The sequence below is a fragment of the Psammomys obesus genome, unplaced genomic scaffold (assembly GCF_907164565.1).
Source record: "Psammomys obesus unplaced genomic scaffold, mPsaObe1.curated_primary_1811, whole genome shotgun sequence".
NCBI classification, from domain to species: Eukaryota; Metazoa; Chordata; class Mammalia; order Rodentia; family Muridae; genus Psammomys; species Psammomys obesus.
The window spans coordinates 16,375,059-16,400,403 of record NW_026596256.1 but is presented as its reverse complement, the minus strand read 5'-3'; the positions used below and the strand labels follow the sequence as shown (position 1 = coordinate 16,400,403).

General features: G+C 44.7%; 1 protein-coding gene across 4 annotated transcripts in view; it reads right to left on the bottom strand.

The window, feature by feature from the left end:
* Schip1 (schwannomin interacting protein 1) overlaps positions 1-25,345 on the bottom strand; it is a 755,784-nt gene that overhangs the window by 39,137 nt on the left and 691,302 nt on the right. Inside the window, exon 1 of one of the 4 annotated variants that reach the window (XM_055596826.1) lies at positions 14,303-14,576. The exons of the other annotated variants lie outside the window; for them this stretch is intronic. Coding sequence (XP_055452801.1) covers positions 14,303-14,332 — 30 coding nt within the window. The 5' untranslated portion in view covers positions 14,333-14,576. Of the gene's footprint in view, positions 1-14,302; positions 14,577-25,345 lie in introns of those variants that run through there. 4 annotated transcript variants of the gene reach the window in all.

Genomic DNA, 25,345 nt, shown 5'->3' with positions numbered 1-25,345 from the left:
ACAGGTAGTTGTGAGCTGCCATGTGGGTGCTGGGAGCCAAACCTGGGTCTTGTGCAAGAGCAGCCCATGCTGTGGGTGCTGGGCCGTCCTCTCTCCAGCCTCCGGGAGCTCTTTGAGCAGAGACTCAAAAGTGGCCAGAGTGGAGCAGGGAGGTGGGGTCTAAGCCTGCATCCCTCACCCGAGGCTAAGATCTCCACGTCTCCTCCTAAGCACTACGATCTGTTTGGGTTGGTTTTACTATCATTATTGAATAAGCCGGGTTCTTAATGAAACATCTTTCTTACAGGCAGGGCCTTCCCCAAGGAAAAGGGGCAGATGCACAATCTTTTCCTTCCTCTGTCCTGCTGAATCTAATTTTAGTCATTGGAAAGTGACCTTTCCCCCTGAAGGCTGTTTGTCTGACTTTAAAACAGCCCTGTAAAACAATCCCTATACGCATGTGGTATTTATTAATGTGACCCATTCAGGGAATTGCTGCATCTGGACAGCAATCTGATTTTCCGAATGTTTTTGACAAAGGACCCCATCGAGGGGAGCATTCACAGAAGAAGAAAGAAGTTTTCATTAGGAATTTTATTTTTATTTATAAGCATTTTATTCTCTCAATTAGCTATTTGTGGATATGTTTAACATTTAATTTATGATGCTAAATCAATATAACCTTGGAATAAAATAATATATGTATACATGAGGCACAGGCCCCAATACATTTAACTGATGGGTGCAAGATCAAAATGCCTGTACTTTTTATGGCACCTAATTGATTTTTTTCCTTAGCCAACCAAAGTCCAAAAACATTAGGGGGAATAAAAACTTTGAAAAGAATTCTAATTAGGTAAAATGATTTTTTTTATACTAAGAATTATTTTTTCTCATCTCCGCACTTTGAAAATAGCTTATGTTGCTCTATTTCACCAGAAGCTCATAATGAAATTATGTGATTTTTTTTTTTTTTCTAAGCACAAGGAAGCCTTCACAGTGACCACAAGTATAAACACTGCACGGTCACGAAGGCACTTGCCTAAGGACGGTAACTAAGAAGTGGATATGGCAAGGAGCAAACTTTATGCTTAGGGTCCTGAACACTACCTGTGAACACCCCACATGTCTAGAAGATGCACCTCATAGGTCCTGAGACCACACGTGACCATCTCTTGCCTGTGCTTCATGGTGGGCGACACTAGGTTTCCTTAAAGCTCCTAGAGCCACGCCCATCTGTAGCTTTGGCCAGCCCTGTTGCAGGTTGCCAGTGTAGCTCACTTATTCCGGGCATCTGGTCCCCTCCCGGTTTCTAGGTAGGGTACCAGCACAGTGGTCATGATTTTATTTGTTAGCGAATTGGCAACGGTATGCCTTTCATTTTTCCTTAGTGTGAACTGATCTGGCTTTTTTTTTTTTTCTTTATAATCTGAAAAAAGAGTTCACAAAGAAAACCAGTTCTTTGGCACTGAAAACAGGACACAAGAGAACTGCACCCTTGCTCTGCAAGGTTGGATAAGTGATCTGACTGATGGCAGAGTGTCCCAAGTGACTTTTGTATATCAGCTTCCGCCGAGTGGGGGCAGGGTGGACAGCTGGGGTTTCAGGACACACAGTCACCACTCTGAGTACTCAGTCCCTGGTCAGAGATCACCAGGGGTGAAAACTACACAGGGAAACACGCTGGGTCACTGAAATCTCCTGCACAGTTAAGTTTTACCCATTGAAAAAGGAATGCAAATTATTATGAAACAATAAGAAATAAACACTTTAAAGAGCCTCCGCATTGACGAAAACTAAGGTGCAGGTGTCACAGAAGACTATGCTTGAGGAATGCGCATTCCACAGCCTTCTTCCTCAATCTCACTCTGGGCAAAAACGCTGACATCTCTGATCACTTTTCTAAAAATCCAGCAAGTTTCACTGTTCTGCTGGACTTTATTCAGTGATAAGTTACTTCTGAAGAGAAACAAACCTTTGTTTCCAGGTCCACAATGGAGGGTCCTATTCTTCATGTTGTCCAGCTAAGAACTACACTTGGCTTTTGTCAAATAATAGGCGAGGAAGGCCAGTGTGTGTTTAGGCTTCTGTGGACAGACAAGCATATACTTGTAGTTTGATTTCATGACCTCACCCATATAACTAAGGCTATTTTTACTTGGGCCTGTTATTACTAGACGATCACCACATAAAACATTCCCAAAATATACTTACTGTCTTTCAAAAGAAAAGGCAAGAAGAGAACATTGTGTGGATTTTTTAAGACCCCAAACTTCTCCGTAAAACTTTTTATTTTTTCATTGTAAAACAAAACAAAACAACAAACTTAGATCAGTTAGCCCTACCAAGTAATTATTTCTATTGATCTGTTAAAATATGTCCATAATTTGAAAAAGAAGCCCTCTGCATAAGATGTTGCTTAGAAATTAAGCATACAGTAGAACTTGTCTCAACTTTAGAACACTGACATGTGGGGTTTAGCTGTTGCTGTATTAGTGACTATAAGCCGGGAAGATCTGGAGGTCTCCAGGTTTACTGTGGATAAGTCTGTGCATTTAGTTTTTCTTCATTCTATAACAGCAATGACCACTGTGGGTGGAATTTGGCAACCTTCCTCCAGGGCAACCTTTCTCCCGCCTAGGAAAATGGTCCAATTGTTTATAAACAAAAGAGCCCCCCTTACCTTTTTATAATTCCCCTCCAAATCCAATGGGGATTCTTGACTGATGATGTCATCCATTCCATCACTGTCCAAATTCATCCTTTAACTCTTTAGAACTTCACTTAAGAAACAATCTCCCATGAATTCTGACAGGCTGAAGTGCCAACTGCCCAGTACCTAGGTTACCACTCATGCTGGCATGGACAGTCAGCTAAGCGCCTGTGCCTGGCTGTAGTGTCCTTGCCCCTTTCTGCCTTAGACACTGCCCCGCCCGGCCTGCCTGGCTTCTTTCTCCCGGGCACTGGGCAGCTGCCTGCTCTAAAGCGTCCTCTGTTCCTGACAATCAGTTTGTTGAGAGAGAACGGCCTTCCCACCATCTGCTGTCACCTTCCCTGAATGATCTGGCCCAGATTCTTCTCCACAGCACCTTCCCTGCTCCCAAAAAGGAGAATGGGAGACAGTAAGCTTCAGCTTGCTGACCTCACTCCAGTTCAGGGCTCAGTGTGAACCAGAGCTTGGTGGGGAGGAACTTAACTGTGAAGCCAGGAGACTGCAGGATAAAAATAGAAGCAAAAACTTACAGCCCAAGCGATGTCACTGCGAGCTGGGTCGGGTGCCCCACACAAGATGAATACTATCATTTCAGGTGATCTGTATGTAAGACAGATGCTTGCTATTTTTTTTTCTTTTTCCCATAATCAATGGGAACGACTTCATTTCTGTTTTCCAAATCACTCCGTAAGATAAGATGTAAAAGTTTCATCATCTAAAATGAGCACTAACCCAAGACTGAAACTGATTCCAACCCAGAGAAACCCTCCTCTGCCTCAGGAGCAGGGCTTTGTTCTGCTTATATAGGCAAAAGAAAGGGATCCATCAACTTTTCTTTAAGATTCAGGCACTGGCGGGCTTTTTCACAGACGCATGCTCTCTTTTCGATTGCTCTCCTTAGCCTTTTCCCATGGCTTCTGGTTTTGTTTATGGGCTTTACATGCAGCCAGGGAGAGGTCCACAGCTGGAGGATGTTTTGCTCAAAGAATCAGGCAAACAGAAGTTCACAGGCACATGCTCACGCATACTCATACACATCAAGTTAATACTCCCATAAACTAAGAAATAAAAATGCCATCACTTCACAACAATAGTTTGCGGGAGGAACAGGAACTCAAAGGCCAAGCTTTCACTTAGCAACAGACTTTACCTTCTGACACCCTCGCACGGAAAAATCGCAAATGCAGTAGTCGATCAATTCTCCAGGACACATTCCTGAGCAATGGCAACATTGTTAAAAACAGTTCTGAAGCAAAATGCCGTTCCATATAACCTTGTTTGACACATCAACCTATGCTGACAGGCTCACCTTTAGCTGCTTAACTGTTTTCCCTCCATAAATATAAATTCAGTTTGTGTTGGACTGGTGATATAAGCTCACCTCACCGTGGTTTATGGTAGCCCTGTTTCTATCAAGCCAAATATTTTCCTCTTGCAGCCCAGATCCAAATCTAAGTCCTTTTATTCCATTTTCCTCCCGGGCAGTCCTCCTCCCCCGACCCCCAAGGGGATGAATAGCCTTTTTGTAAGGTATCACAGTGACAAGTTTCATCTTGTGCAAGGGCAAGGCTTCCTTTGCTGAGACCTCCCTGTCTTACTCTGGTCCGGACCCCTGGACCCTCATTCCAGAAGGAAGTGTCCTGGAGTGTTTGTCTGGCGGTGGTGGCCAGAGAGTGCTGGCCAGGGCTGTGAGCACAATGCAGGGCAGCCCCAGAGGCCAGACTCTGCTCTGATGCTCTGTGTCTCAAGTGTGGACGGAGGGGGCTTGGCTGAAATGAAGGAAGCACACATCTTCCGTGAGCTGAAACCACACAGCAACAACAGTTGTGCTTCCCCGGGGCCAGGCGCCTCCATGCGCCTCTTGTACCTTTAATCCTTTCAATAACCCTAGGAGTGTGTAGTATGGTCAGCTGCATCTTACAGCTGAGGGGGGAGAGGCCCCAGGGATGTTAAATAACTCTGCCAAGGCATGGTTGCTAGGTAGCAGTCAGGCAAGACTTTGAACCTAGGTTCCCTGCCTTGGTGGCCCACATAGTAAATGGGGGTGCCAGCCAGAACCCCCTACTGGCTGCCCCCGGGAGCAATAAACAGGCGTGATGAAAGCTTATTTTTTAAAAATTAGGACGCAAGGAAGAGAGACCCAGCAGCAACCCCCAGTCACAATGTCAGATGCTGTGCTGTTTTCTAAATCATGCATCTGAAACAGCCAGCATGCACCGCCTCACACCTCCTGCTGAGGGTGCCTTAGGAAAGGAAAGCAGAGCTGCTGGCCTCGTGACCTAGCACACAGTCTGCTGAGTTTTCTCCTCTTCTTTACCACGGAGCTGTTAGAGCCACGGTGGCTTCTTTCTGACAGCTATTACTTTTTAAGGCTCCCCCCCCCCCCGATTTGTGTGTAGTCATTTAATTCACCCTGCAGTGTCTGGGACATTGTATTGCACACGGTGAGTGGTCAGTGAAGAGGTCCTGCCTATGTGGACAGGGAGAGTGTGCTGCCGGAAATGCTCCCTCTAGATGAGCTGTCCCCAGTGAGGAGCAGTAGGCGCCAACATTAGTGTTTTTCAACCTGCGCTGTCTCGGGGACCCACAGGAGGCTGGCTGGCTGAAGGAGGAAGGCCACCTGCTTGCATGATGCTCCACAGAGCCTTTAGGATAGCTCCTTCAGGAATTCTGAAGGACTACACACCCGACAGGAAGGAGCCTAGAAAACTGGCTTCCCTATAGGAGAGGCGAAGTTACCACAGCTGGACTCATTTCTGCTTCCCTGCTCATTCTACTTCAGGTTCAATTTTAGTCACTTATTTGGGTTCCTATGGTAAGTTACTAAGCAACCAAAAACCAATAAGAAGCACGAATAAAGCTCTAAAATCAGAAGACAATAAGATACACAAAATTCTAATAATACCTCTTTACCTTCATTTTAACTATGTTAGCTTCAGTACACAGTTGAAATCTGAAGAACTGAACTTTTATCATTAATTATACACAGAAATTATACAAATAAGAATACATTTGTATTATATATAACATTTATTGTGTATGTGATATTTATAAATATTACATACAATACAAATGTACTATTATTTGTGTGATTTGTTGTATAATTAATGTATACAATACAACATATTATTAATAATTCATTAGCTATGTCTATATATACAAATGTGTAAACACATACATCAATAATATTGGATCTTTTAGAAACAGGACACTGACTCCAACATGGAAATATCACTTCTGTAGAGTCACTATGAGGATCAGCAGTGGGAAAGCACTGAAAGACCTCCTACCTCCTCCTCCTCATGAGTGCTGTGTTCCCACCAGCAGCCCAGAGCTGCCTCCTAGAGAAGGCAAGAAGGGCAGCAATTTTACAACTCTCTAGATGAGTTCTCACACACAGGCTCACTGCCCGAACCCGGTAGTCGGTGTCCCATCATGTGTGACAAAAGTGATCTTTGATGCTTCCGGTTTTGCTACTCCGGGTGACTCTTGGAGTAGAGCTTCAACAAAACCTTTGGAAACACAAACTCTCAGGTGCGCAGCTGCAGGTGTGCCAAATCAGAAGCCGCACGTCTGGAGAGAGATCCCTGCGACTTCTAAATGCAACTTAGGTTTCTGAAACACTTCTAGAGAACTTAAAGGAAACAAGTCATTATTAGCCATCTTTCTTCTGTTTCAGATCGCCTTTTCAGACAGGGTGGGAAACTCCTCTGATTTTTGTTGCCTAAGATCAACAGTGTAATAAATTCCACTTCCAAGAGGTCCTAATGAACACAAGACTGGAGGAAACAAATCCAACCACCTCGCTGCATGTGGAGCGGGAAGATTTGCAGTAGCTACCTAAGCTAGGGCCATCACAGTACGCCTGTCCTTCCCGCAGAGACTGCTCTAAAAGGACCTACCTATCCAGCAAGACAGGCCTAGACACTAATGCCCTCTGAGAAATTGTGCTTATAGCCTCTCCAAACCTGAGGTTGAAAGCTCCACTCCCTACCCTGAAATCCAAGGACGACAAGCTATGCTCTGAATGGCAAGGCATATTTCTCCTGTGATCTAATGCTTTTAAATGATCATTATCAGCCATTGGTGGAAATTATTGACTCTGAGAACCCTGAGCACATTACTGGGAAATCACTTATGGACTGTCAAAAGCCTCTCCTACTCATAGGTGGAAACTGAAGTTAATCTTCATTAACCCTTCAGCTTTCTGATCTCTTCTTTTAACATCCCTGTTCCACCTTCAACATTATAATCTCTTTCAAATCTTTTTTTTTTTTTTTAATGTAAAGCTCAACTGAGTTTGGTTTGCTTTTCGATTAAGGTATTTATATGGCTAGAAAAAAAAATCCATGCAAATCTGCAGCACTTTAAAAATGTAGGTTAAAAATATTAAAATAATGACACTGGGAGGGATGGGCAAGGGGAGATGGTACTGCAGCCAGCCAGCGTCACATGCTTCCCGTATCCAAGGAGAGCGGACCACCTTTGCACAGCTTTCTGCCAGGCTAAAATCCCAAGTACCGAAACCTCCCCCGCACTCGCGGCCACGGCCCAGCTTCCAGGTAGGACCACTAATGCCTGCATTATGTTCCTCTCTGTGTCCCACTCCATAATAGCTCCCCTGCGCCAGTTGCCACTAGGCTTCCCTAATGGCTGCTTTCTTTCAAGCTCAAGCAATTTTGTCAAATTACTTTCTATTTCAGGAGGCTTAGTAGTTTCTCACGCTTCAATACGGTGCATTTCAAAAAGTTTGAAAATTTCCCCTGGTATAGAGAATATAAATATATAATGAAAAAAGGCTCAGTTGGTTTACTGCCCTGTTCGTGTTTTCTTTTGTTTGTGAAACTGGGATTGGTCACCATGGATTATGTATTTATATGAACACCTGTGTGCATGTATATATGTGAATTCAGGGACTCTACTCTCCCAAAAGCTTCAGTGCAGTAATATGTATCCCAAAGGGGTCCCATTACTTTTCCATTCCGTATTACCACTATCCTTTTCAAGAGAAAATAACAGGTCTCTGGATTAAACTGGGGTTTAAATATTTACTTCTTTAAATTGCCAAGTCTGATTCACGAAGACTGAGCCCTTACAAGAAGGCCCTGTACTACAATACATCTCTGTCAGATGACATTCACAGTGAATCCTTTCACTTACCGGCTCTTGTCACTTGCCCTCCTTTTGTGAGAAAGCACAGACTTAGATTTTCAGACATCCTGGCTAAGGACATAGAGGCATTTACATCCAGAATTACTCTCTTAATTGTTACTGTTACCAGCTCCTTATGAAAACTGTATCTCAGCAGACAGAACACAGCTACTCTCTAACCAGGCAAAAGCATGAAGCTAGAACACTTAGGACTATCTACTGAGCAAACAACACTTCCCGGCAAACCCAAATCCTACAAACTAATAGAGACAATCACTTCGCTGAACTTATACTTAAAAGCCTGCACCCCAACAGTGCATTAAAATGCTTTGGAGTTCCCTTTTCACCCTGAAGCCTTGTGTTTTTTCCCCTGTGCACATGAACCCAGGCTTATCCTGGCACTCTTGGGAGAACTCCAATTTGACACCCTGTTCCTTCATTCTCAGGAGGAAGAGGAAAAGGAGCTGGTGTCAATTGGGATACATGGCTTTCTTTGCCCCCCTTAACCCCGACACCTCCCTTAACCACGACATGATCCACCAGAACCTGGGTGTGCCAGACTGGTTATTGCTTTCTCTACTGAGAATTTGAGGGTGTCTCAACGAATGACTTAAACTGATAGGCTCTCTAGCTTGATCATTTGAGACCGAGATGGGGTATCTTTTGTTTTGTGAGCTGCGCATGACACTTTTCACAGTGTTTTGCTCTAGAAAACTTAGTGTTCTCTGAGGCAGTGAAGGAATGTAGTGAAATGTGAGGGACTGGCAAGAAGGCTCAGCAGGTAAAAGCACTTGCTGCCAAGCGTCATAACCTGAGTTCGATACCTGGAACCCACAAAGAGGTGGAGAGAACCAACTCCCACAAATTGTGTGCCGTGTTCCCACAGCTATCACATGCAAGAAGATAAATAAGTAAATAACCCCCAAATTTCAGAAGTTTTAATGTATGAACAAAAGCAGCAAGGCTTGGTAGTGCAAGCCTGTAATCCCAGCTACTTAGGAGGCCAAGACACCAGGATCATTGAACTGTAGTGTTTCAAAGTCAAACAAGACTGAGGAAAGACTGAGAACAGATGATGCAGCTCAGTGGTAGACTTGCCTGACATTCAGGAGGCCCTGCCTGAGCTTAGTCCTAAGCAGAGGTGCAGGGAGGGAGGAAAAAGAAAGGGAAGGGGGGAGAGGAGACTAGAAGGAAGGAAAGAGAAGAGGGGAATAGAAGGCATTTTGGGGGAGAGTACCTGCCTCAACTAAGTATGGGTATTTTGAGTAAGTGTGGAAGCGCCTGGAGAGAGACCATGAGGGTCACCTTGGCAAGATCCCTGAGGTGAGCTAGGGAAGCTAAATGTAAGGAAGGATGAGGAAGGACTGAACGCAGGTAACAGACGAGAGTTATGGGAGAGAACAGAAAGCTAGTTAGCTTTATGGATTTGTTTGTTTGGATGGTGGATACGTGCATAAAATATATTCGGCACCAAACGAGTAAAACTTAATGTGAAGCTTCGGAGCTGCGTTTGAATACGAAGTTCATCAATCTGTGCAGACCTTGGGTCTGGCTAATTTTGGTGTGTGATGTTCTTATTTATTTGCACAGGTTTTTAAATAATAAAGCTTACAGGAAAAGAAAAGGTGCAAAACGGACCCGAAGATATATCATGAGTTTCAGCTTGGCAAAATCTTGGGGTGAAATTAGCAGGCCTGCAGGCATTTCCCTCAGTAGCTCTGGGTGGGCTGGGATGTTGGGTGCAACACCTTCATTCACTGTGTTGCCCTACGTCTCTGTTCTGTCTCACAGGGTGTTTAAAGCCTTGGAGTGGAGGCTCAGAAGCCTGGGAGCAGGTCCCTGTAGTGTGGGGTCGCTGGTTCCTTGCTGCAAGGCAGAAACCTGGATTGCTCTCGGATTCTTGGGGCTCTGAACATACCAACTGTAGGAGATGCATTTGGGTTACAACACACATTTATTGGCTACATAATCCATGTGTAAGGCAGAGCCTTCTACAAATGGACACAAGGATCTTGTCTTCAGGAGTCTTCCACTAAAGGGAGAGGCAGGCCCGCCTTTAAGCCTTGTAAAGAGGTGCTAATGGAAAGAAGAGTGCTGGGGAGACATTTTGGTGGTGAGGAGGAAGTTTTTCTGCAGGAGGTGGTGGCATTTGCGCCTTGAAAGTAGCTGGCAAAAGGTGTGGGCAGGTGGCGCGTGGGTGGAAGGCATCCCAGCTGGAGACAGAACTGCAGGGAGAAAGTGAGGGGGCAGCATAAGATCTGAAGGGAAGGAGGGAGAGAGGGAGGGAGGGGGAGGGCGTCATGCAGGGTTTGGGTCCCTGCCAGGCCTTGAATCCATGCAAAAGGGTCTGGAATCTATCCTAAGGGACTGGAAAAGCATTAAGGATTCTCCACCACGCTTGAAGGAGGGACTTTGTGCTGGGGAAGGGAGGTAGATGAGACTTAGTCACATGCCATTTTATCTTTTCTCTTTCTCTTTTCTCTTTCTCGTCTCCATTCCCACAGTAGCTCGGAATTCAAGGGTGTGATCTGCATCAGAGCTGATCATTTCAGCGATGGCCAGGCAGGGATGAAAGCCTGTCATTGTTTTCACTTGGTGTACTTACCCCAAAACAAAACTGCAGGAGAAGAGAAAAAAAAATATTGGGAGTTTTTAAGCTCAGTGGACCCCTTGACCTAAACTTGTGCTTACAAGTTAACAATATTTCTAAGCTGTTTATCAGAAAGCATTTAGAAGAATTTGGCCTTTTGAAGGCTGCCAGGCCTGAAGCTGTGGGCAAGATTCTTTCACGAAGAGATTGGCTTCCTCCCAAGACTGGCAAATGGAGGTCGACAGCTCTTTCTTTTAACAGGAGTGAGGATGGAAAATGACAGTACATGTCTTAGAGAGCTGGAGGTTCATGGGAACCTGGGGGTGGGATGGGTGGCAGGGGGGATGATAAGAGCAGGATGACCTGAAACTATCAGGAAAACTTCTGCAGCAGAATTCCTCTGCCCACTCTACCTAGGCTCAAATTGCTTGGAGCATAGAATATCCGGATACTTGCTTAAGCTGAGACCCAGAAGCTCTTGGGCTGGGCACAGTCACTTATGGGGAGAATTGATCATACTTCTATCAGCCCCAAACAGTTGAGCCTGAAGTGACTTGGCTTGACTCATGGCTTTATGAGGTTCCAGAAACACAGAAGAAACAGTCGCAGGAGCAAGGTAGCTCTGAACTAATGATGGCTGGCTTGTTTTGTGCAAAAGGGTGGCCTCTGGCAGAGAACCAGAGCATGATCATGCTGTGTCAACAGGCAAAACCCCATTTCAGAGATGAGAAAATTAACATCAAGGGCATCTCAGCAAAACAGTGAAAGTCCATAGAGGGAAGAAGTTGGTCAGACACATATTCTCACTGTTCTTGGCAACTTAGAAAAGAACCCCCTTTTTTGTTGTTGTTGTTTTGTTTTTTGTTTTCAAGACAGGGTTTTTCTCTGTAGCTTTGGCTTTCTGGACTTGTTTTGTAGACCAGGTTGGCCTTGAACTCACAGAGATCTGCCTGTCTCTGCCTCCCCAAGTGCTAGGATTACAGACGTGAGCCACCACACCCAGCTACAAGGACCCATTTTCATACAGCAATGGAAACAGACCACAGACAAGTAGTCAGGTAAGATGTGTACTGATCGATGGTAGTAAATGCTTAGTATAGAGAGAGACAAATTCGGGAACTGTAACATAAATGCTGGAATAGAACTAGGAAAAGTTGAGGCTTGAGGACTAAGTCCAGAGAAAAGGCCTGAAGAAAAGAGCAAGGCATGGGGTAGGGCTGACTTGTGCACTAAAGGATTGCTCAGTGCATCCTGAATTTCAGATAAACGGTGAACAAGTATGAACCCTGTGCTAAATGTCACAATCCTACAGAGGGTGTAGGGGAGGAGCGTGTGCCAGGTAGACCAGAAGGACTGAACAGAAGAATAAAGGCAAGCAGAGCTAGACTCCGGAAGAGTGGACCTTACTCCTGTAAGGCCCAGGCCCGGTGGGTAACTGGTTTCTCTTCTAAGTGGAATGATAAACTTTCAGAATATCTGGAGATGTGGCATCTGATCAGACTTTAACAATGTTAACAGCTCATTCTAGATACTATGTTGAAAAGAAACTGGACGATGGGAGAGCAAGGACAGAAACAGGCAAGCCACTTAAAGTACTTTGTTGCCATATGAGGATGATACCAAGGGTAGTGGCAGCAATCTCCATTTCTACATGTGCACCAAAATATGCACACAATGTGCAGGAGACTGCAGCCTGCACCGCTCTCAAGGCCAGGCCATTAGAGTGTTCTCCAGAACATCACCGATGGGAGAAAAGTGATCAATCCTCCAATAACATTCTGTTAACTCATTAAGAATGCCAGCCTGCTGGGAGTGGCAGCACAGGCCTTTAACTCTGGCACTCAGCACTGGAGAGGCAGAGATGAATTGAATTCAAAGCCAGCCTTGTTTAATAGTGAGTTTCAGGTTAGCCAGGGCCTACAGAGTGAGATTCTGGTTTAAAAAAATAAAACAAAACAAGACCCCACTAATGTAAGCAATATGCCACAACCACTCTGCACTATCATTTTTTAACAGATAAATAGGCCCTTGTCAAAAAAGGGGAAAGTTTCTGGGGGAAAAAAAAAATCAAATTGTTGATATCACCAGTGACATGGAACTACACCAAGCTAAGGACTCGGAGAAATCAGTTTTTCTAAAACCCAAACATTCATGATGCCAGATGGATTCTGAAACTAAGGCTTCCAAGGGGGATTAAGACTGGCTTCAAGGCTAACATTTCTGTCTTTGTTAGCTAGCCCTGAAGGAAAACATTTCAAAAGAGTCCACACATGTGCCCCCATCGGTGATACGCAGTCTATTAAATGCCATTACCACCTGAACACACATAATTTTACAGTGGAAATAAGCAATAAAGACTTCCAAACTATTAGTCACACAGTGCCACTGTTAAATACTGAGTTCCTGTCAAGTCACATCTGTCTTCCTTTGGAAGAAACATTTGGCTAACATGGCCCCTCCTTCTCCAGATGAAATTGCTGATACTGACCAGTCTTTCACCTTCCAAAAACAATGAGTTCATTCTCGGCCTAATGAGAAAACACAGGGAGTCACCTGCCCTGCAACCTAAATTGCAGAGCTTCTCTGAAGAGAGATGGAAAACTATTTTAATTATGACAATAATTTAATCTCCTGTGGCCGCACTGAGCCGTCCACACACCAGGCTCTCCACGATGTCTGACATTCCCCACCCTAAATGTGTGACTCTTTCCTAAGCTCTCCGACTTTCTCATGGAAAGAATTCCTGTGAAACACAATCTTCCTACCTAAGGAGGATCGATTTATGTCCCCTAAAATGAATATGCTATAAGACAGGCCCATGATTATAAAATTCCAATTAATAAGCACAAAAATAGTATTCTGTAGGCATGTCTTACTTAGCTAGCAACAGCTGCCCTGGGTCTTGTGAAATGCACCATTCTTGCAGACATTCACACTGAAACGTGCCCCTCAGGAAATACCTGCCTGACTCACTAACCCACCTCCCACAAGGAAGAGGCATTGTTAGGTTAGAGAGCTGGTCTCTGCGAAACTCCATCAGGTGAGAAATAGCTCTGTGCCAGCCACCCAGGATGTGGACCAACCATGCCTGCCACTGCATAGGGCGATTGCCCTGAGAACATTCTTGCTGTTTACAGTGTTGCCTCTACAGTCCAAGTGGCAGGAAGGAGTTATGAAACATTCTAGAAGGGAGCTTTGGAAATTGTCTCAAGTGTTTAATTCCTAACCCCAGATAATAAATGAGCACATGAAAGGATGAACATGTGTTACTGGATTCTTCTCTATGTGAAGTTTTTAACCCACACCAGCACTGCCATTCTTACCTATTAACCATTTACCAGAGCGTATTGGTGAAAATAGGCGCATAAAGCTATGCGAGTGCAACTCGAAGTGCCAAATGCCTGCTGACGGGCTTATGAAAAATTCCAAGATCATCAATTAGGACTCTTGATTTACATAATTTCCTCACAGACAGTCTTAAAAACTGGACGCTAAGTAATTCACCTCTTACGCAATGAACAATAATTACATTTTTCAGTGTTGTACGAACCCCCTTGGATTCAATTACAGTTCGGAGCAGCTCCTCTTATTTGCACAGACCTACAGTGTGCAGAGCACGCATCACCTCCCAGTATTCCACAAACGCTTTAAAGGCCAAAGAAGCAGTGTTTCTGCCCCATTACTCCTCGGAAAGCCTCATTAGAATTCAGATACTGTATGCGATGAAGGCCGGGAGTGGAGCCCAGGATGGTAAAAAAAAAAAAAAAAAAAGCCCCTGAAAATCCGACCAGAGGCAACCTGCTGCCCTAGAGAAGAGGAAGGCCTCTCCCATAGGGCGAGGGCCTCAGAATCAGGCTTTCCAACCTTACCTGGTACGAGCAGTTCTCCTGATGTACCATCTCAGAGCATCCTAGGGCGCAGACCCTACTGCTGGACTGCTGGGCGAGGCTGCGCAGGGGAAGCGCCCGAGCATCCACAGGCGCGGGAGAACGCCCTGGTTAGGCAGGGGCTCCCCGCAGATTAAAATGGATGCTGTTCCGCTGAGCAACCTGCGCAGTGGCACTGCCTGTGCTGGGAAGCGCGCAGCCACCGAGCTCGCTCTGCAGCCGCCTCTGCTCTGCTCCTCGGGAACCGGGAGGCAGGCTGCTGAGCCGAGCTGGGACCGGCCTGGGGGAGGGGGCGGGCGCATCACCCGCACAATCAGCCAATTATATTATAGGCACAAAGAAAAGGATCTGTCTGGGGCTGGTGTGACCTTCTGGTGCTTTATGAAGGCAGTTAACTGATGTGGAAACATTCTAGCACTCATTAAAGAGAAAAAGGCCAGTGAGGGAGAGAGAGAGAGAGACAAAAATCAATGCTGCAGTTGGACATTCCTAACCTGCTGCAGCACCCTTCTTTACCACTAATGCTGCCTGGTTGGTGCTTATCAAAGCCAGGCCTGGAAGATCTTTTCAGAACTTTTAACGTGCCGAAGGGAAAACAGCCCATTCTGAACACTAACATGCAAGGTTTGTATTCATCTTAAAGTATCTTGTCAACTTTCTAACTACAGGAAGGACTTTGTTTAAAATATGTATTATTTTGTAATTTTAAAAAAATCTCATTTACTTTTTTAAGTGTTTTTAAGGCAGACAAAGGTATGATGGAGTCATTATTTCTATAATTTGGGGGGAACTTAGTTAAATGTTCAAGTCGGTGTAATGTATTCACTGCATACAGACTAAAGACTAATTTTTTTTAAGGTAAGGCCTTGCAGGTGTGCTTTACACTGTATGAGGACTTGAATATATAGACACCTCACTATAACACAGATAATCCCTGGGACAACTGTCCTCAGAGTCTGTAATGGGAAGAACTTGGGACCTGCAGATTTTAATCAAATGAAATACAAGTTGGATCGTGTTTGTTTCTAGGAGAAAATGGGGGCCAATCTCTGAATGGTCTCCAGGGCTCTGGGGTATCTAGGAGCGAGCAAGGAATTCTTCAACGTAATGACACAAAGTTAAGGGGGAAAACAATAAAATGTCCTTATTTACATTGCTTGGCTGCCCCAAACAATTCACACTGTTGTGTCTTTTATTTGTGTCTCTGTGCAGGGTAGGTGTGGCACACGTGTGGTGGTCAGGTTAGTTCTCTACCACGTTGGTCCCCAGGATCACACTCAGGTCAGCAGCCTTGATGAAGCACTTTGACTCACTGAACTGTCTATCACTCTGGCCCTTTGACAGAAATGGTCCTCAGAGAAACCCCAACTGGCTTCAAACCATCATACTTTAAAGAAAAAGTTCCCAAAGACGACATTCTGAGCTACTTCCTACTTTAGCTTTACGGTACACCCGTGTGCACACTCACTTCAGGCCTCTTATTAGGAGGATTAAAAAGTGACAGGAGAAGTCCAGCCCCGTGTTCTCTAAATATGAGCAGTGGGTTCTCGGAAAAGGCACAGTGGATGTGTGTCCTGCAGAACCGTCTGTCTGTCGCTCCAGTACAGTGGGAGGCGGCCATGTTGGACAAGGAACATAAGCTACCTGAAGCAGGAGTCTGGGGGTAGTGACAAGTGCACTTAAACCTAAGATGGAAGAAAGACTGAGACACTGCTGGGAAGCAAAACAATAAACGGCGCAGCCCACCCAAACTCAAGCCTCCCTTGCCCTCCACACAGAGCGGAGACCCGTGTGGAGCGCAAGGGAGCAGGTGACGTGAGTGACGCTCCCACACTGTCTATAACAGAGCAGCTCACTTCAAAGGCTGTCAGAATTTCACTCCAGCAATGGCTGTCATCTCCTGACTCTGGTTCCCGAGTCTGCGAGTCTAAGACAGACAAACAGACAGACAGACACACACTCTTTCTCTCTCACACACAAATTGCTTTCTGGACTCTGTTCTTTTCCAAAAACTGAGGGTTCTGGTGGGATATATTACATAGGCTCCTGAAGATATTTATCAAGTGCTGTTTTTTTTTTTTTACATTTATTTTTATAATCTAAACATGATCCCACTCTTCACAGTTGCTGTTCCAGAGACAGTGGGAGTGAGTCGGAGGTGGCTTTTTGGAGAGAACAGATTTCTGACACTCGTGTCCCATATGCTGTCAAAACATACTCCTCCCAGAAGGTATAAACAAGACAAAAAGGGATAGGTTGAACAGGCTTGTGTGTGTAACTGTCCACCAGAAAGGACTCTCTGTTATGACTTAAATTATGATTTGCCAGTACAGGAGAAAGAAAGAAAGAAAGAAAGAAAGAAAGAAAGAAAGAAAGAAAGGAAGGAAGGAAGGAAGGAAGGAAGGAAGGAAGGAAGGAAGGAAGGAAGGAAGGAAGGAAGGAAGGAAGGAAGGAAGGAAGGAAAAGGCTAAAACAAAACCAGATGCCCAAGAACATCTAAGCTAAAACAATTCAGCAGAGGACATAATACTTGTTATTTTCGTCTAAAAATACCAACAAACTTTTTGTTCTAAGTACAGTTTTTATAGCACTGATTCTTTTTTTTAAAAAAATCTTTTAGTTTCACTTTTCATTAAAACTACTGAGTTGAAGAACAAGTGGGATGTCCCAGTGCTCCTAAGCCTGACCTCAGCTCGATTCCTGATAACCACATGAAGAGAACAGAGTCCACAAAGTTGTTTACTGACCTACACACACACACACACACACACACACACACACACACACACACACACTTAAAAACATTAAGTATTAAGTTGAGTGCCAAGCACTGTGATACTGTGATATATATCTGAAATTCTAGTTCTGAAGAGGAGGATTAAGTGTGAGGACAGCCTGGGCTACACACAATAAAATCTAAAAATAAAGAAAACCGAAAAGTGTAAACTATTGGTATTTCATATTTAGATGGGACTTCCAGAAACTATTTAATCCAAAATTGTTGCTTTGCAGTTATGTAAACTGAGGCCTAAGGATGCTGTAACAAGGCTACTAACATAAAAAGAGTATCCAAGGGAAGGAAACTGAGAAAGGAACACCGGTTTCCAGGTTCCTATCAACTGAATAATCTCTAGGTCTAACAAGGCTGCTTCTGCCTGATAAAAAAGGCAGTTTGCCCACAGTGTGAAGCCATGAGGAGGAACCCTCAAGAATAGGATTCACGCCCTATTAAAAGAGGCTCCAGGCAGTCTTGCGCCTCCTAGCTCCTATGGGCACAGTGGGAACGGGCTGTCAGTGAATCAGGAAGCAGGCCCTCACCAGACACTGAGCCTGCAGTGCCCTGCAGCGTCTTGGTCGGGACCACTGAGATTCTAGAATGGCAAGACTAGAGTTCCGTTGTTAGGAAGCCACAGAGTTTCTAGTTTGCAGCAGCTTGGATGGACTAAGACAAACAAACGTTCAGTAGGACTTGGAAGAAACTAGCTCACCTGGACTGGGCCAGAGCAGGAAAATCCAAAATCTTCGTGGCTTCACTTAAACCTTAAACCTCACTTAAACCTTCACCTAAACCTCATTCAAAGTATGTGTGCAAGGAAGAAAAGTTGGAGCACTTCTCAACTGAGATACATGTTTATTCCGCCATGAAGTAGTTGTGTTTTTAAATTCCCCCCCCCCCCAAAGCTTCATTTCCCTATTGTGGCAAATACGAGAAACACAGATTTACTTTTTATTTTATGCATATAAACGTTTACTTGCATGTATGTCTGGGCACCATATGCGTGCAGTACCCACTGAGGCCAGAAGAGGGCCCAATACCCTGGAGCTGGAGGACAGATGGTTGTGAACTGCCTTTGTGTGCTGGACTGACCCCTGGTCCCCAGGAAGAGCAGCCCGTGCTCTTAACTTCTCAGCCATCTCTCCAGCCCCAGAGGGCTGGTTTGAACAGTAACTGCAGTAGTAAGAGGTCACACTCACGGGACAGAAGTGAGCCTGGGTCAGCACAGGAGACTGTCTGGCATAAGCTTCATCAGCGGACTGTTTGGCTTACATGGGTATATGCAAGTCAACCTTCACTGAGTAAGATATTTAAGACTTGTGCATCTTATTATATATAGTATTTACCTTGAAGAATTAAAAAAAAAAGGAGCTAGTTAACACTTTAATAAAAATTCTAGTTAAGTGTATGCAGGCTAATGTATTTACAGGGACACTTTCTGATATGAAACTTACACTGAGATGAACCAAATGAATGACATGACTTGCTGGATGAGTGGAGAGCTCTGTCGGTGGAAAGCTCCGGCCAAGCCTGTTTAGTAAAACGTCCGTTGCAGACTCTTACGTGGTACATAAACCACCATTTGTAAAAGGGTGAAGATTCATGGGCTCCGAAAAGAAACTAACATATAAATTAATATTTGTGAAATAAAGTTCTGCTTTAACATGTTCACAGTGAAATATCAGGGGTTGTAACTGACATAAGGAGGACAAGGCAGATGACCAAGGCAGTAACTTTCCTTCCCATCCACTCAGAGCAGCCAGGTGTCATGTACCTTTAAGGTCTGTGACTTTTTAGGATAAAAAAGAAGTTGAGAGGAAAATTAATCTTGTGGACATCTGAGTCCTTGAATGGCCAGGCTAAAGAAGGGGAGCTCTCTTTGTTGTCACCAACACTAGTATCAACTCTAACCTTTGAAGGTGCTTCACAACCCAGCAAGCACTTCCCCAACAGCTCCCTTCATCCTTACAACCTTATCATTAAACAGATTCCTGTTAGGTGCAGTTCAAAGCAGGGTACCTGCCCTGAGGGTTTGTAAGACTACAGTACACAGATAGCGGCATATAAGAAGGCGTGAACCAGATGCCTCCAGAAAACCTCGTGCGTGCGTGTGTGTGTGTGTGTGTGTGTGTGTGTGTGTGCTCGAGAATGGAGAAGAGGAAGAGAGCTCTCAGCTAGTGTGAACACGAGATGCGAAATCCTTGCTCACTCACTTGCTCACTGTAGTTCACTCCTTGAACATCCATTTTTCTTACACTAGTTTAGATTTCCTTAGAGCTTAGATCTCAACAGGCACAAGGGGACAGGGCTTATTCTGACAATGAAGAGACTCGGGGCAGCCTGGAATATACAACAAGTCTCTTTCTCAGAAGCTAGCAATACATACATACACACATACATACATACATACATACATACATACATACATATATATACATACATAATCCCTCCAACAAACAACAAATACTCCCCATACAAACACACACACTTGAGCTTACAAACACAACATACACATGCACAAATGCTTCAAAACAAACAAACAAACAAACAAACAAACAAACAAAACCCCAGATCCTTCTTCTTTGTGTATGTGAAAAGTCTGTCCAGTGTGTCAGCTTTGAAGACAGAAGATGCCATAAGAGAAAGGACAGCCAGGCGCACTAGAAGCAGGAGATGAAATTTCTCCGGAGCCTCTCAAAGGAACATCCTGATTTTTGTCAAGTGAGGCCTGTCAAAGTTTATAAGTCCATTGTTATAATACAATAAATTCATGTATTTCTGTTGACTTAAACTGACTTGATGATTTACAACGCACGCATCCCAAACTAATCTTTCGGTGAGAGCCCGTAGTCTAAGGGCAAGAAGCTACGGGGATGTGGTCAGCACAGTGAGAGGAAGGTGAACCACCATGCAGGGGTGAAGGAGAGAGCAAGGGGAGCTGACAGACATCAGCTTCAAACACTTCAGTGCGGGAGAGACACCCCCAAAGCCACGTGTCCTGACAAAAGTTATTCTTATGGAACTCCGAGCAGTCCAGTGTTAGCGATGGAAAGCCCTGCAGCCTTGGTTAAGAAGTTCAGAGGCTAAGTAAAGAGAGCGGTTTGTAAACAATCTTGTTGACCAGGGTACCAGGTGGTTCCATGAACATACTACAGAACCTTACCGGTGGAGGACCAGCGGCTGGAGAGGTGTCTCTGTGGTCAAGAGCACTCACCGCTCTTCTGGAGGACCCGGGTTTGATTCCCAGCTCCCCCAAGGTGACTAACAACTGCCTGTAACCCCAGTGCCAGGGGATCTGTCACCCTCTGCTGGTCTCCACAGGCACCAGGCACACGCGGACAGACAGGCAGGTTAGAAAGAGAGTATGTGGAGGATCACACATGAGGTGGGCATCAGGGAAGGAAACAGCCTGAAGGGTGAGCATGAGGGTGACAGGTGGGGAGCAACTGAAAAGGCCAGACACTAGAAGAGTTGATAGGTGCCACCTGGCACATAGGTGTTCCTTCCATTTTGGGAATGAAGACATGAACGTCAGGTTACCAAAAAATGCCGACTAAGGGGGAAGTTTTGGTGGGTATGGGATACAGACAGCAGAGTGGCCTCACTGGCAGCTGGGAGACCTGAAGTCTGGAGTGAGATCAGAGAGGCTGGACAATTGCAGGGAAACCAGGAGTGTTGTTGTATTCCTTGAGAAGTCTGGTAGAGAAGGACCACAAAACAAAGAGGGTAGCTGGAACTCCTAAGATGTGTTACGTGTAGGCAATGAACACGCAACAGCTGAATAGGTGAAAAGCAGTGTGCGTGTCAGCATTAGACAATGAATAAGCCAGCAGACACAGTCAGATTTCATGAAATACGTTCAGTGCCGTGTTAGACCTAAACCAAGCAGGCATGCTGAGCAGAGCTAAGGCCAGGGAGACTAGAGAGCCACCGCCCATTCACACACTGAACAACCCGGTACATTTGGAGCCCCCACTCTTCAGTAGATTCCAGGACTGCCTACTGGTCACTTCTATTCTTGCCCAGTTTGTCCTCTGGATAAGAGGTGAATTACAAAAGAAGTCAGCGGAAATCGCGTCTGTTTCTCTGCTAAAGGAAGTGTGTGCCGCTGACAGATACCTTCTGTTTAATTGGGAATCATTTTCAAAACCTCTGCTCTTGGTGCAGAGCCTGATGACCTATCAGGTAGGCTGCTGGGGAGAGGCTGGGCACATGAGGGCTGCAAAGTCCTAGCTGAAGGCAGGGCGGCCCTTTCACAGCCCTGCCCATCGCAGTATGTCGGCGTACCCCACTTCCTGTCTTTGCCTTGAGTTTTAATTAGATTGCCGAACAAGCACCTTAACTGGGGCTGTGACACTGGCCTCAAGAGAATTCTACCCCAGAAATGTTTAGAAGACCAGAAACTGGAACTTAGAGGAAGATAAAAATGAGACACGTTTTATATATATATATATATATATATATATATATATATATATATATATATGAGATACTTATAAATAATGTAAAAGAATTTGCTCTCAAGTTTGACTGTTCTGACTCTGGCTTAATGCTTATTATTTTAGGCTACACTGAAAATAACTTCCTCCAAAGATTATTAGTGTGAATCAGTGGGGATGATTTGTATTTTGTATAATATTAGAATCTCCCTTTAAAACTAAAGTGTAAATGCAAAATGATTTTTTAAAAAAGTTTTTATGAGGATAAAATTAACTTGAGCTCCAGCTTGCATTTCACTAGATGGAAACATGGAATTCTTCTGTTGCATACAAGTGTTTGAAGGCACAATATTAAAGATGGCTCTTACAGTCTTGTTCCAATTAGAGCCTGACATTTCTTTTTCTATTTTGCTCGGTTGTGGTTGTGTCTTATCAAAAGAATCCCATTTCACAGAGGCAAGTAGTGGCAAGGGGAAGCAGCTCTCTGTGATGGTGTACGCTGAAGTCTCCGGAGAATTCCCGGCTGAGCACATCACAGAGAAGAGAGAACCTTCCTCACAGGCGATTTGCTGACAGTATACAGCAACTGCTCACATTTCTTATAAACAAGATAATAAAAGACAGAAGACCGATATTTGTAGCAGGACTGTCCATCTGTGACAAGACTTCCTCATTTGATGGGCAAGGCATTCTCTTATCATTGTGCAAGCTGTGCCAGGCAGATGAGCCTTGACCTCGGCCTGGCATCGAGCCAAGCCTGGCTTCTTGGGCAACTCATGCCTGCCTAGAGATTCGCGGGCATGAAGTTTTCAGGAAGGCTGAAAACTTACCACTTTCACAGTCAAAGGCATATCAACGAGTTCAACTATCTGAGAACCACGCAGAGCAAACTCAGTCTGCCAGTGTCAAAGACGGAGGTGGGAATACTTTGCATAAATGAGAAGGGGGTAGACTTTCTGTGACACGGGCTGAAGTGCTATATTCTTCTCACCACAACTCCACAGACGATTCTTCTACCAAGGCCTACAGATGAGCTCATGTGTATATGTCTTATGGATTATTTTCACATTTTAGGACTCTAATTTCCAGTTTTATGTTTAGGGAGACTTGAGGATGAGGTGTTTAGCAGATCATTATCATAGGTGCAAATTAGCCTCTAAAAATACCTGCTGCCGCCCTGGGTTTCTATGGACACAGCATGGAACCAGGTAGTGCTATTGCAGCGCTCTCCCTACAGAATAACGAGACAGTTATATTTCCACGGGAACTGCCAAGGTGCCTGTTTACGGCACAGTCTTATGTTTCTCCCCAGTGTGCTTTCTGCCCAAGGCAAGAGGAAATTTGCATGCTGTAGAAAATTAGCAATTGATGCATAGATTCATGGTGCAATGTCTACGTGGCTTTCTTTCCAGTTGTTTATATCCTTAATGACGGTTTTGCCTTCACTTCTGAGGGTGGGGGAGGACGGGACACTAATGAGGCTTCCAGATTTCCAAATAAAACCGAACAGGTTTTCCCAGAGAAGCCAGAGTAACACCAAATGTGTGTGTGTGTGTGTGTGTGTGTGCTGTGCACACGGGATGATTAGGAGAACGGGCATGCTTTCCCTTTGCCCTCTGGGTCTTCGAGTAGCCTCGATAATCTTGTCTATCAATCTAGGCGCATTTAGCTAAAGCACTACATGGAATTTCAGACAACAGCAATAACGATGATGGTGGTGGTGGTTGTGGTGAGAGTGAGGTGATGATGGCTATTTACGCCTCTAAAGCTGGGGGGTGAGGGTTGATTGAAATCAGTTGGAAAGGTGACCTCTAGTGGACAGTTGTGTTTATTCAGTTAGCTTCAATTACGGATAGGACGACAAAACAAAAAGACCCTCAAAGGTAAGAGATAAACCTGTGACATCTAAAGAAACAAGAATAACATAAGCACACAAATCTTTGTCATGTCAGTAAAGAATCATAAAGGTTACAACAATGTCCATATATCCAAAGATTCCATTCAAGCCATCTTACATGTCTCAATAGTTGAGACAGCCTTGGACCAGAATTCATGGTCATTTTTGGCTTCCTAGTACAAAGGCATCCTGGTGACATGAGACCCTGTCGCAAAACAAAACAAGAACTATTTCCAGGCTTGAGTATATGCTTCCTTGGTCGACTGCTTCACAGCTAAGGCCCTCTATTCCCTGACGTATAAAATAAGTTGATTTAAAAATTTTCTCTTCCTCTTTGGGGGCTGTGAGGTGACTGTTTGAAAATCAAGTTGACTTTTATATCCTGAGTTTTCCAAACTAGCAATACAAAATTCATATCACAATTTACGTTTCATGCACAGCATGGGATCAGTCAGGAAAAAAGTAAACTAGACTTCAAGCGAAGTTAAATTTCATTAAGGTAAAATTAATTACTAATTTTTGTGTGTCTATGATTATGTGTGGGTGAGTGCAGGCACACGTGTCATGGCAGTCATGTGGAGGTCAGGGGACAACCCTGGGTCTTTTTCTCGCCTTCCACCTCATTTGAAACAGGGCGCCTCTCCTTTCTTGTTCTCCATGGTGTAGAGCAGGCTGGCTGGCCCATGAGCTTCTCAGGCTCCCCTGTCTGCACGTCTCACCTCCTTGCGCTGAGATTACCGGATGAATTACCAAGACCAGTTCTCACCTGGGATCCGAGACTTTGAACATAGGTCCTCCAGAGCAAATGCTTTACCCACCGAGCCATCCAGCCCTCGGTTATCACTTTATCACCATGGAGGGATAAATTGTAATAACATTATGATTAAATAATAATAATGATTAAATTGTTAATATAATATCTAAGGAACTATTAAAACGCAACACTTGTCCTTAAATACACTTTTTAAAATGCGGGAGTACTGTTGAAATGCTCTTATTTGCAGTGGGGTGGTGGCTAAAAGTTCCTTCAGGAGTGTTCTGTCAGCTTCTCCAGCTGGGCAGCAGCATGGACTGATTTCTCTCAATCCTTTGCCGTCTCATGGCCTTACCTGATTTTAGCTTAGAACAAACAGTAGTCTGATGTGTAAGAAAACTGCCAGAAACACATGGTCTAATGATCTAATTAACTTGTCTTACTTAAAGCAACTGAACTCGGATGCCTCTGTTTTTGAGGTTTATCTTCCCAGGACATGAAAGTACTGGTTAGGAAATGATGGCAATTGGAAGAGAGTTGGAAGGTGAGCTCCCGAGGAAGACTGACGTCAGTCATGGACTGTTCCGAAGCATTCAAGTCAATCAGGATGTTAAATCTCAGCTCCTCTAAAACTCAAATTTAAGTCAGTTCTCCTTTGAGAAGAGCAAAGCCAGACTCTTTCAGGCACATCCTGGGCCCTCAAGATGCTCACCTGTAGAAATGATCAGGGCTTCTTCATCAGTTACCGACTATGCCAAGACAGAAATTAACAACCTGTTCGAGGCTCAGTGCTCTGTAGGTAAGCCTGCTTTGCTCCCATGCCTCTGCTCTCCTTCTGAGACGACACTGAAGGGGGAAGCCGGGTTGTTTTTATTCTCTGGATGTGTCCACGCATCTTTGGAAGATACCAGTGGACTTCTGGTATCTTCCTCAATTATTTCCCACCTTGTTGTTTTGAGTCATGGTCGACGCTCACCACATGGACACTCACCACACGGGCTGGCCAGGGAGTAAACCTGGGGCCCTCCTGTCTTATCTTCTGCAGCACTGGGTCTGTGGCATCCAGGTTCACACACACACACACACACACACACACACACACACACACCCCTGCCAGTGGGTGCTGAGGACCGAACTCAGGCCCTCGGGATTATACTGC